Source organism: Ahaetulla prasina, chromosome 9 (genome assembly GCF_028640845.1).
Source record: "Ahaetulla prasina isolate Xishuangbanna chromosome 9, ASM2864084v1, whole genome shotgun sequence".
Lineage (NCBI taxonomy): Eukaryota > Metazoa > Chordata > Lepidosauria > Squamata > Colubridae > Ahaetulla > Ahaetulla prasina.
In genome coordinates this window covers 802,058-814,975 of record NC_080547.1, presented here as the reverse complement: position 1 = coordinate 814,975, position 12,918 = coordinate 802,058, and the positions used below count along the sequence as shown (strand labels likewise).

The window sequence follows — 12,918 nt, the reverse complement described above, 5'->3', positions numbered from 1 at the left end:
CTCCTGATGCCACCTGGGGGAGCAAGAGGCAACCAGGCAACCGAGCCACAGGCATCCAAGGATGCTTCCTGGGGACAAAATTTTCCCAGCCCCACGAGTGGGAGGGCTAACCCAGCACAGGAGGACTGCAAGCATTTGATGGGCCTTTGGCTGCGGCAGAGAAGAGCTTCAGGGCCACCGAAAAGGTCCCCCAACTGCAGCATCATTACCCACAAGCACGGGATGGATTGTCTGTCCCAATCCTTGCCCAGAGCAGCAACCCAGGGCCCATAGCCATTCAACACCTCCTCCTCCTCCTCCTCTTCCGATATTTTCCTGATGTCCAGCAGAGAGACCTCTTGCCCATATGTTAAATCCCATATTTTCCCTTCTGGAAGGAATCTGAAAAATGCCCTCATCTTCTAAAGGACCAGGTTTTCAGACGCATGAAGAGAGCTACCACAACTTCTCTTTTTTAGACTAAACCTTTCCAGGAGCTCCAGTTTTTACTCCCCAGTTTTTCCTTCCAAGCCTTTTAGCATCCTGGTTTTTCTTCTTCAAACACCCTCCAGCCTCTCAGTGTCTCTTTTAAAACATGGGGCCCGGAACTGGAGGCAGCAGCCCAGTGCAAAATAGAGAGGAAGAGCAAACTGCGGAGAGAGGGAGGGAAGGAGCATTGCCCAGTGGCAATTTCCAATCTTTTCTATGGCTCAGTGACCTGGAGAGCCCAGCAGCTGAGCAGAAGCAGAAATCCCTCCTTGAACTACAGCAGTGCAGAAAGCATGAAGACTGGAAGACGGCTGCCACCTCCTACCAGGGACGGCCCTTCTGCCCTCCTGCTACAGCCCAATGGCCTGAGAGGCGACTTGTAGCCATGATGCAGCTCTGAGGTCCAAGTGGCCGGAGCCATTTTATGTCCTTAGCGCACTTGTGGGTTTCCTACACAAAAGGAGCCCACATTTCCAGACAAATGACAAATGTTTTAACACCACGGTGGCTAAAAGACACTCTTGTCACTCTCTTGTCAATGGTACACCCAAGGGGTAGATGCAAAAGCCCTGGTCCCACCGCAGGCCCTGTTAATGCCGCAGCATTCCCAGCTCAGAGGCTGCTGAAAAGAGTCCAGTCCGCCTCTCCCTTCTCCTCCAGTGGCAACATCCACATCTCCAGCAGGAATCTCTCCGAGCTGCCCGCCTCCTGCCCCAAAGCTAAGGGCTGCTTGGACTTGGCACCCAGCAAAAGCTCCTTGCCGGGCAGAGAACCTGCCAGGCCTGGCCACTGCCAGGGAGCAAAGCTGCTCATGGGGAGGGGGGGCAGCTAGGCACAGGGCTGCTCCCTTCTGACATGCCTAGTGCCCACCTGGTCCCCAAGCAGAGAAGGCTCTGGGGATTAGACTGGACCACAAGCTTCCATTTCTGAAATTCCACCATCAGGTTCTGCCCTGGGCCCTCCACCCCCCACCTCCCAGTCAGAGAAAGGGGCCGAGCAACTGGGAATCCGCTGCCAGGGAGGGCCTGGCCCAGGCTGAGGAGGGGCTCAAGAGCATCTCACCCTTTCCCTGCTGAACCCAAGGCCTGGAAGCTGGATTCCCATTACCTCCCCCCACCCACCATCCGCAGACCTAGTAGCTGCATCGTGCCGGCCCCCAAAAGCGAGAGCAGCTGCCTTGCACCCCGTCCCCACGGAGAGAGCGAGCCGCCCCAGTGGCGCTCAGCGAAGTTCCTCGCCTTCCTCCGGGATTCAGCCTCGGATTCCTTGGCAGGCCAGCCTGGCGCCCACTCAACGGCCAACCGGCCCGAGCGGACCCTGCTTTGCTTAGCGCTGAAAGCCAGAAGGGCAGCTCGGAATTCTTCGTCCAAGCCGGGCGATGTAAGCCCGGGGCTCTTCCAGGCTGCCGGGGCTTTTCTCCTCCTCTCTCCTCCTTTCTTGCCTTCCCTTGAAGGGGGGGGGAGAGAAGTGGGAAGCTGGTCCCGCGCCCCCGCCTTGCCTTGCCTTGCCTTGCCCTGCCGCCTCCCTCCCCGCCCCGCCAGAGGGACCCGCCGCAGGACCAGCCTCCCTCGGGGGTCTCCGGCGCAAAGCCGCCAGCTGCTCCCTCCACCCGCCAACCCCCCTCCACCCGCACTCGCAGCTCCCGGGAAAGTTTCGGCTGGGCGCTCCAAGCCAGGCGCGCCTCCTCCGCCCGCAGGACCCCCCCCCGCCCTGTCCCCGGGCCGGCCGGCCGCTCACCCAGAGCCAGGAGGAGGCCGAGGAGGCCGGCGCGGGTCATGGCGGGCGCTCTCTCGGCGGGGCGTCGGAAGAGCCTCGGTCTCGCTCAGCCGCTGCCAGGCGGAGGCGGCGCCCTCCTGGGCTGCCCGGGCAGCATCGCGGCGGCGAGGGCGGACCGACGGGCGGGCGGCTCCGGCGATGAGGGAGGCGCCCGACGGCCGTCACGAAGAACGGCGGGAAGGGCGGGACGCGCCGCCTGGCAGCCCCCGGGCGGCAGCTGCGGGAATCGGGCTCGGCCCCTCGGCACGGGCGGGCGGGCGGCGGAGGGGCGGCCCTTCTCGAGGGAGGAGCGAGGCCGGAGGGTGGTCCGCGCCGTCCAAGGGCGCCCGCTACTCCCTGCGCCCTCTGCCGCCCAGGCTTGCGCTCCCAGGGCGACGGGCGGAGCAAGCGGAGCCGAGGCGGCCGCCCTCTCAGCCGACCGGCTGGGCTGCCGTCGGAGGGGCTGCCCTGGGCCGGGACCGAGGGGGATCAAAGGCGCAACCCGCCCCTTGGGCCGCTTTGGAGGGGCCGGAGGGTCGCTTCGCGTGAGGGAATCCCTCGGGGCCGCGGCGAGTCGAAAGGCGACAGACCTTCGTTCCTCGGCCGCTTCTCCTCCTCTCTCCTCCTTTCTTGCCTTCCCTTGAAGGGGGGGGGGGGAGAGAAGTGGGAAGCTGGTCCCGCGCCCCCGCCTTGCCTTGCCTTGCCCTGCCCTGCCGCCTCCCTCCCCGCCCCGCCAGACGGACCCGCCGCAGGACCAGCCTCCCTCGGGGGTCTCCGGCGCAAAGCCGCCAGCTGCTCCCTCCACCCGCCAACCCCCCTCCACCCGGACTCGCAGCTCCCGGGAAAGTTTCGGCTGGGCGCTGCAAGCCGGGCGCGCCCCCTCCGCCCGCAGGACCCCCGCCCTGCCCCCGGGCCGGCCGGCCCCCCACCCAGAGCCAGGAGGAGGCCGAGGAGGCCGGCGCGGGTCATGGCGGGCGCTCTCTCGGCGGGGCGTCGGAAGAGCCTCGGTCTAGCTCAGCCGCTGCCAGGCGGAGGCGGCGCCCTCCTGGGCTGCCCGGGCAGCATCGCGGCGGCGAGGGCGGACCGACGGGCGGGCGGCTCCGGCGATGAGGGAGGCGCCCGACGGCCGTCACGAAGAACGGCGGGAAGGGCGGGACGCGCCGCCTGGCAGCCCCCGGGCGGCAGCTGCGGGAATCGGGCTCGGCCCCTCGGCACGGGCGGGCGGGCGGCGGAGGGGCGGCCCTTCTCGAGGGAGGAGCGAGGCCGGAGGGTGGTCCGCGCCGTCCAAGGGCGCCCGCTGCTCCCTGCGCCCTCTGCCGCCCAGGCTTGCGCTCCCAGGGCGGCGGGCGGGGCAAGCGGAGCCGAGGCGGCCGCCCTCTCAGCCGCCCGGCTGGGCTGCCGTCGGAGGGGCTGCCCTGGGCCGGGACCGAGGGGGATCAAAGGCGCAACCCGCCCCTTGGGCCGCTTTGGAGGGGCCGGAGGGTCGCTTCGCGTGAGGGAATCCCTCGGGGCCTCCGGGAAAGGGCAGGCGGGGCCGCGGCGAGTCGAAAGGCGACAGACCTTCGTTCCTCGGCCGCTTCTCCTCCTCTCCGCTCCCTCAAGGGCCGGGCAGGGGCAGCTCTCCCCGCCTCCCGGCGGCAAAGAGCGGGCGGGCGGGCGGGCGAGCGAACGAACGGAGTTCCTCTGGAGCTCCGCACCGGCTGGGCCTGGCCAGCCTCCTCTCTGCCGGGTGCGGGCTGGCGTCTAGGACGCGGGAGTTTGGAGTGGCTTTGAATCCTCCAACCCTAGGGCTGGAAGGGACCTCGAAGGTCCTCTAGTCCAGCCCCTTTCCCAAGCAGGAGACTGTGCCCGATTCCCCACAAATGGCTGTCTTAGCTCTTCTTGAAAACCTCCAGCGATGGAGACCACCACTTCTGGAGGGAAGTTGCTTAATTGTTCTCAGTGTCAGGAAAGTTTTCCTTAGTTCTAGGCTGCTGCTCTCCTTGATTTGCTTCTTATCTATAGTTGCTTCTTCTCCTGCCTTCTGGCGCTTTGGCTGGATCCCTCTGCTTTGCCCCCCCCCTCAAATTAGGAAGACGGCTCTTGTGTCCGTCAGTAAAGGAGAAGTATAAATTTCAACCTCCGTATAGTTAAAGAATACATGCGGTAAAGATAAATGTCTGTTTATCAAAAAAGCTATGTTTGAGCAGCAAGCGGCACTAATGAAAGCAAAGTTGTTATATGTGTATAGGTACCCCTAAGCTCCCATGCCTTAACTCCTCTTTGCATCTGCAACAGAAGAATATATGTCTCTGCTTTCTACTCTCTGCATAAGCAGCCCCACCAGGACAAAGTAAGCAAACATGAGGCTCTTGAAAGCTCTTCCCAATTGTAAACTAGCCAGCAATGAACCTGATCTAGCACTTCTGTATGTACAACTCAGAGTTTGACTGGATATTATTCCTTTGCAAAATTTTACAAACAGAATGTTTAAATGCTGCCCATTATCTCAGTGACTTTGAGCAGCTCCCCAAAAAGTGATAGATAAATGCAAAAAATATAGAACACTAACATTAAAATAGCCAACCACTCTTAATGTTGAAACACTCCACCGCTTTAAAAGGCAATAAACATTAACTTTGCTCAAATTCTCATATTTCATTGTAGATGCCTTTATTAAATGTAAGGGCTGCCCAACTCCAGAGGACTTTGGGAGGTTCTTATTTTAAAAGTAAGAACAATAAAATAAAAAGGAAGTCTTTTGGCGGGAAAATCGCAACACCACAAAAAAATCTGGCAGGAGCCCAGCATCCACCCTGATCTCAGACCTGAATAAAGCCAAACTTCCAGAGACTTCCAGAACATCCTCCGGGTGGCAACTCTGCAGACTCCTGGGAGAAGATCTTGGGGGGCGGGAGGCCTGGGTCCCAAGAGCTTGCATTGTGGAGCTGACCGTGCCTCCCCCCCGCCCCCCCCTGTTCCCTCACTGAACATGCAGATATCCAGTGGAGCTGGGTTAGCATCGGCTGTTCTCTCCTAGCCAGGCTCTGTAGACAGAGGCCCAGCCATGAGCTCACCAAAATATAGTTGAATATCAGTATATTGATGATAATTAGCTTCTAAAAGTAAAGGTCCTTCCAAGCAACTTCATACATGAAAAAGTTGAAATATTATTGGAGTTTAATTCAATTCATTTCAAATCAATGCTGTTAAACTGGTCAGGGTCCGTATAGGATGTGCTGCTGTTCATGGGGCTTGGCATGATGCCTTCCTTTCTTCCTTCCTTCCTTCCTTCTTCCAAAAACCAGGGCGGGGGAGGGAAAGATGCTATGCCACAGGGCAGGCACAGCTGCAAAGATCCATAGGATCTCAGGGCTTGGCAGGTGGAACCTGAAATGTGCCAACTGAATGATTTCATGTTCCTTGTCCGCAAGCCGAAGGGAGGCAAGGGGGTTGGACTAGAAGACCTCCAAGGACCCTTCCAGCCGTATGATTCTATGACTCAGGCTCAGTTTCACAGTTGACTGAAGAAGAGAAGTCCCATCCCTTCCCCGGTCGGAACTCTCCTCCAGACAGTCCCCCAGATGTGATCCGGCAGATCCTCCCCACCCCGTCAGCAGCTGAGGGCAAGGGAGGATGTGGCTGGTAAAATGAGATCCAGACTTTTCAACCCGTGCACACACATGTACACAAGGGAATCCACAGCTTTGGCCACCGTCACTTTGTTAGTCGGGTGTTAATTGCTTTCTTAATCGTACTCAGCTGTTTTCACTAAGGAAGGTTAATATTCATGGCTGGGGTTTTTTAATTTGCATTCTTACGTGTGCTATATAAATACTAAAACATGCTATTTATTTATTTATTTATTTATTTATTTGATTTTTATACCGCCCTTCTCCCAAAGGACTCAGGGCGGTGTACAGGCAAGATAAAACATACAATGTACAAATTAAAATGCAATTTTAAAAACTTATTTAAAATTAGCCTGAAAAAATTAAAATATGCCATGAACTAAAAACCCCATTTAAAATTAATCAAATTTACAAAATTTAAGATTAAAATTCAATTCAAGCCAGCCCCGCGCGAGTAAAAAGGTGTGTCTTCACTAAACGTTCACACGAAAAAACATAAAACATGCAAAACACTAAAACATGAATAAAAATGAAACATTAAAAAGGTTGCAGGAGAATAAAATGACCTAAGATCCTGCAATCATCTTACAGCCCCTCCATGGGGTCCCCAAGGCGGCTGGAAAAACTGCCTTTCCAAGACTTTCCAGAAAGCTAATGGGATGGGGCGAAAGGGAGCTCACCTAGTTATACCTGGAGACAGCAGAATAGAACAACAAGAACTGGAGAAGATAACAAAATATAAAGACTCACAAATAGAAATAGAACCACTGTGGCAAAAGGTAGTGCCAATAGTCACAGGGGCCTTGGGTACAATCCAGGGTTGAAATGCTGCCAGTTCGGACCGGATTGCCCGATCTGGTAGTGATGGCGGCGGGTGATTTGGAGAACCGGTAGCAAAAATCCCTGCCCCCCACCCATGCCCAGTTGAGCCATGTGATCACCAGAGTTGTTGTGTTTTTTTTTACTTTTAAAAGCATTTTTTTCTTTGGGTGAAAAAATCCTTTTAAAAGTAAAAAAAAGCCTCTGATAATTGCGCAGCTCAGCTGGGATCGTCAGAGCCTTTTAAAGGCATTTTTTCTACAATCTCTTTGGCTGAAGAGGTTGTAGAAAAAATGCTTTTAAAAATTAAAAAAAAAAGTTGGCCACGCCCACCCAGTCACATTATTCCCCCCACCAAGCCACGCCCACAGAACCGGTAGCAGCAAATTTTATATTTCACCCCAGTACAATCCCAACACACTGAATCGTCACTTGAACACCCTCGGCATTGACAAAACTCTCAACAGTTATACACCTTTGTTCCCTCTCATCCTTAGCCAAATGCTCTTGATTCGACCTCTTGGGCTTCAATTCCTGGCCCTCAATTCGTGATTATTCTTCCTCCACAGGTAAGGGAAGCCCATCTTATGGAGCCCTTTGGAAAAAGAGGAAGGGGGTTTTAGCTGCCTTCCCCATGGCTGGCTAAGTCATTCTTTAGATTCTGAAACCATCAACCGCTGGGTGGGCTGAGTGTGTCTGCAGAAGCAGAGCTGTGAACAAGTTCCCTTTGAGGGCCAGGACTCTTCAATATCTTCATAAATGACAGATGGGGGAATAGAAGGGGAACTTATCAAATTTGCAGATGATACTAAGCTGGTAACACCCCAGAAGATAGGCTCAAGATCCAGATGGATCTCAACAGACTTGAATACTGGGCCCCATCTAACAAAATGAAATTCAACATAGAGAAACACCTTACACCTAGGCAAGAAAAAACAAATGTAAAGGTACAGTTGAAGCCTGGCTTAATAGCAGTTTTGTATAGCCAGGCTGGCCTCTTTCTTTTTTGCATCCCCTTCATCTCCTTACATGCATTTTCACCTCTTTCTTCCCCCAGCAGATCCTCATGCCAGGGGTTCCTTGCTAGCGTCGCTCTTAGTTTATTAAAACTTTGATTTCTGGGTGTTGAAGATCAGGATGTCTGTGTGCCATGCTCATTTTATTGTTCCTTTTTTCAGCTCTGACCTGACTCAGGCAAATCTGAGGATCAGGCCCAGATAGGCCCCAATCCTGTAGCGATGAAGGTGGACAATCATTTCTCTCCGGTCAAGGGAGTCCTAGGCTAGATGGGGCTGCAACACCCCACAGAGACTCAGAGCAAAAGAGCAACGTGGCAGTTTGAAACAATGGCTTGCTTTGAAAGGGCCAGTAAGAAAAATATATAACTGAAAAGCTGCCACAAATAAAACATGTTTCCTGACATTTGAAGAAAAGCAGTTGAAGGAAATTTCATTTGTTGTTCTACTAAACGTCAGTTTAGTATGGAATCCAAACGTTAATTGGAGACATGAGGCTCCCATTAGCTAGGACAAAGCAATGTCTCCCTATCGCATCTAATGCCAGAATTGATAAAATTACTCTTTATATGGGTCTAATTAATTAGAATATCACTCTGTCTGCTGGAATTTGTCCTTGGGTTCATGTTGCTGCAAGATTTCCCAGCAGCAGCACAACACAGTTCTGAGACCAGCACACCCTGCAGCTCAAGAGCTCTAAGGGAAGGAGGGCATCTCTTATGAGCAAACAGGATTTCATCCCTCTTCGGTGTCAAAGCATCCCTTTCCAGATCGATTCAGAGGATTGGCAGGCACTCTTTGAGGAGATGATTGTGGGAATAAAAAAGACCTGATCTGTGCAATACACAATCTGCCACCTGCTCCTCTCTCGGCCTTGGACTCAAAACCTGGGTAATAATAATAATAATAATAATAATAATAATAATAATAATAATAATAATAATATTTTAATTTGTATACCGCCCTTCTCCCGAAGGACTCAGGGCGGTGAACAGGCAAATAAAATATAAATACACACAATAATTAAAAACATCCCTTAAAAAACGAATTTAAATGCCCAAAATGTTAAAAAACGTACTCCCCCGTAAAATCACAAAATTTTAAAAACCCATCCAATAAAAATAAAAATCAGGCTAGTCCAGCCATACGAAATAAATAAGTTTTAAGTTCGCGGCGAAAGGTCCTAAAGTCAGGTAATTGTCGAAGTCCGAGGGGAAGTTTGTTCCACAGGGTCGGAGCTCCCACAGAGAAGGCCCTCCCCCTGGGAGCCGCCAGTCGACACTGTTTGGCTGACGGCACCCTGAGGAGTCCCTCTCTGTGGGAACGCATCGACGATGGGAGATAGAAGCCGGCAGTAGACGGTCCCGTAGATAGCCCGGTCCTAAGCCATGGAGCGCTTTAAAGGTGGTAACCAATACCTTGAAGCGCACCCGGAAAACAACAGGTAGCCAGTGCAGTCTGCGCAGAATAGGTGTTATGTGGGAGCTCCGAGACGCTCCCTCAATAACCCGCGCAGCCGCGTTCTGAACTAGCTGAAGTCTCCGGGTGCTCTTCAAGGGGAGCCCCATGTAGAGAGCATTGCAGTAGTCCAGGCGAGAGGTAACGAGAGCATGAGTGACTGTGCATAAGGCATCCCAGTCCAGGAAAGGACGCAACTGGTGGATCAGGCGAACCTGATAAAATGCTCTCCTGGAGACGGTCGCCAAATGGTCTTCAAAGGACAACCGACCATCCAGGAGCACGCCCAAGTTGCGTACCTTCTCCATCGGGGCCAATGATTCACCCCCGACAGACAGCCGCATCTGCAGCTGACTGTACCGAGGTGCCGGCATCCACAGCCACTCCGTCTTGGAGGGATTAAGTTTGAGCCTGTTCCTCCCCATCCAGACCCGTACGTGGGTAGGCATATTTCTAGAGAGGATAGCATATCCTTGTCCACCCACATCTCAGAAATGTACAGTGACTTTGTCTGCTTGTCCACCACCAAATCATGCATGAACATGGTCTTTGGTCCTCCAGCAATACCTCCTTCCTCCACTTAAAACTCTAACCATCTCTCTACTTGCCCCTTCTTTCATCAGCTGTTCTGGCTAGAGTGATGGGATGCGATTCTCCTTCAACTAATGGGATGCGATTCTCCTTCAACTAAAACTCTAAAGCAGGAAGTCTACAAGAAAATATCTATTTGAATCTGCACAAATCCTGAAGAGTAACAGCGCCATGGAGAAAGAGGCTAGCATCCTGGTGACCCACAAGGGGTTTGCGCTCCCGCCCATGGAGGACTCAAATTATACCGGCACCAAATGCAAACTGCTGGAGGAGAAAGTGGAATGTCTAGAGCAGCGGCCCCCAGCTTCTGGGTGCCAGGGATTGGGTCCATGGAGGGCCTGGTTTCGCATCCTGTCTGGAACCTGCACATGCACAGGTGGGGCTTTGCTCACTTGTGTGGTCCAATTCCTGGAGGCCAAGGGCCAGTCTTCAGTCCCCTGCTCTAGAGGCATGTCTACCCACCCTGAATCTCATTCACGAAAATGAGGAATTTCTCAGAAAGGCAGAAATTTAGTATTCATACTAAATGCAGCAAGGAAGAAACAACTACAAGGTGGCGGTACATGTCACTCAGAGGACAAAAATACCAAAAAGAGGGTCCCTGCCACATTGGGACATACGACACAACAAAAACGAGCCTGAAAAACATATCAAGGTAAGAATGCACTTCTGAAGGTCACTTCTGAAGGTTTCCTCCACGCTTGGTCAGTCATCCTTCAGTTGCTTCTGGGGAATGGGAAGAACTATTGAAAGAGGAACTAAGAGGTGCCCAAAAGATCTGATGGTGTCCTCGACTTTGGACAGGGAGGCCCTAGGAGGGGGCCCTAGGAAGGCAACTCTGGACTGGGGCAATGGCAGCAAATTGGCCCCTCACTGGACAGACCCCAAAGCAGAGGGACTGAAGGCAGCCTCTGATATGTAGCTGCTGCAAGGGTAAAGCTTTCTCTCCCTCCCTCCCTCCCTCTCTTGCTTGCTTGCTCGTCTCGGGGCAGACTGGATGCTACGTGGGAATGCAGGAAATACCGTGTGAGCATGAAAGGAAGGGTTCGGTCTCTTTTCCCCTGCAAGGATCCGCCCAAAGGTCCTCAGGCTGAGCTCCTCCCGCAAGAAGAAAAGGCCTCTTGGTTGATGAAACCGGGGTGGTCGGCCAGGCGTCGCCGCTCCTGAATGCAGCGGTCGGGGGAGCTGAGAGTTTGCTCAGTCACGCCTTTATCGTGCGGGACACGGCAGGAAGCTCTGGCAGGGAAAGGACACATCCGTTCAATTCACGGCAGGCCGGACCCGAGCTGGCCATTCCGGCCCCCGCGCAGAGGCTGCGGTCAGCGGCGTCCTCCGTGAGGCAGCCAGCCGGGCCCGCGTGGAGCTCTCCAAGGTCCTTCCTCCTGTTGCCTCCGGCTGGGCTTGGATTTTTTTAAGAAGTAAATTTATTGGCAGTTTGGTATCAACACGGATCATATTTTGTAGCTCACATAATCTGTGGATTGATGGAGGAAGACTTGAAATCATTTATAAACCAAATAGAAGCACAGATTATACCTGATGTTTTTTTCAAGTAAAACTATTAACCACATTGTCCCAAAGGTGTATTTCAAGAAGCAACTGGACTTTCTTGTTTTTTCTTTTGAAGACGTTTTACTTCTCATCCAAGAAGCTTCTTCAGCTCTGACTGGATGGTGGGGAATGGAAGGATTTATATTCCTTGCAGACAGCTGGTAATCTGCATCCTTTTAGAGGGTCATTGAAGGATGCAAATGACCAGCTGTCTGCAAGGAATATAAATTCTTCCATTCTCCACCATCCAGTCAGAGTTGAAGAAGCTTCTTGAAGGAGAAGTGAAACATCTTCAAAAGAAAAACCAAGAAAGTCCAGTTGCCTCCTGAAAAAACCCTTTCGGGACAACCATGACCTGGATGACTGAGGATCTCTATAGACTATTAACCACATTATTTATGCCATTCCACCCCCCCATTGATATATGGAATTATCCACAATATTTTCAAAGCTGAGCAATTCACAGTTTAGCAGGTCAGATTTAATGGACCGTAGTCCTTTCCCACTTTCACCTCATACAAATGATTTTTTAGATGAATCTCAAATAACTGTATTATTGTTTAGAAATTCTGGGAACAGTAGGGAAGAAATGGATTAAGGTTAAAATGATGGCAAACTGGGATCTTCAGCCTGGACAGTACAAACACATGCTGGATTTAATGGGCAGCCCATTCAATGCCCCAGGCATGAATTTGAACCTTACACAATGAGCAATTATCCAAATAGGTTTCCCTTTTATTACCGAATCAGAGGTGACAGTCCAAACCCCTCTCCTCTTCATTGGAGGAGCCCCAGCAGATTCCTCTCCCACCTCTGAAGACCTTTAACAAGGGAAAAGTCACCACTTTGTGCCAGCTCATGCCATCCAAGTATTCTCCCAACCTTTGTTACCTTTATCGACTCCTCCTTTAGAAATTTACAACTGCTATTAGCCCTCTCTTTAATCCTCTTTGCTGGGCTAAACATATTTGGCTCCTTTTAATTCTTCCTCATAGGTTTTGGTCTCCAAACCCTTCAGCCTTTCAGTCCCCCCACCCCCACCCCTCCCAAGGCTCCTATGCAAAATGCAATGGCCAAAACTGTTATTAACCGGTTAACAGAGGTGGAAGGGACCTTGTAGGTCATCTAGTCCAACCCCCCCCCTCCGTCCAAGCAGGAGATCCTACACCTGCACCATTTCTGACAGAGGGCAGTCCAGTCACTTCTTGAAAGCTTCCCGTGATGAAGCTCCCACAACTTCTGAAGGCAACTTCTGTTCCGTGAGTTGGCTGTTCTCAATGTCAGAAAATTTCTCTTTATTTCCAGGTTGAATCTGTCCTTGATCAGCTTCCATCCATTATTCCTTGTCTGGCCTTCAGGTGGTTTGGAGAATAGATCAACCCATGCCTCTCGGTGGCAGCCCCTCAAATATTGGAAGGCTGCTATCATGTCTCCCCTGGTCCTTCTCTTCACTAGACTAGCCATGCCCAGTTCCTGCAACTGTTTTTCATATGTTTTAGTCTCCAGGTCTTTGATCATTTCAGATAGATTCAGATTAACAGAGTTGGAGGGGACCTTGTAGGTCATCTAGTCCAACCTCCCATCTAAGCAGGAGACCCTACACCATTTATGACAGATGGCAGCCCAGTCTCTTCTTGAAAGCCTCCAGG

General features: G+C 52.5%; 1 protein-coding gene across 6 annotated transcripts in view; it reads right to left on the bottom strand.

Annotated features, from left to right (window-relative positions):
* GFRA2 (GDNF family receptor alpha 2) overlaps positions 1 to 2,436 on the bottom strand; it is a 32,142-nt gene extending 29,706 nt beyond the window's left edge. For 2 of the 6 annotated variants that reach the window (XM_058194022.1, XM_058194023.1), the window contains exon 1: positions 2,206 to 2,431. In XM_058194022.1, the coding sequence (XP_058050005.1) occupies positions 2,206 to 2,245 (40 nt within the window). In that variant the 5' untranslated portion in view covers positions 2,246 to 2,431. Of the gene's footprint in view, positions 1 to 2,205 lie in introns of all 6 variants that reach the window. The other 4 variants (XM_058194025.1, XM_058194026.1, XM_058194024.1 and 1 more) reach the window with 3 other exon arrangements.
* Positions 2,437 to 12,918: the final 10,482 nt, after the last annotated feature.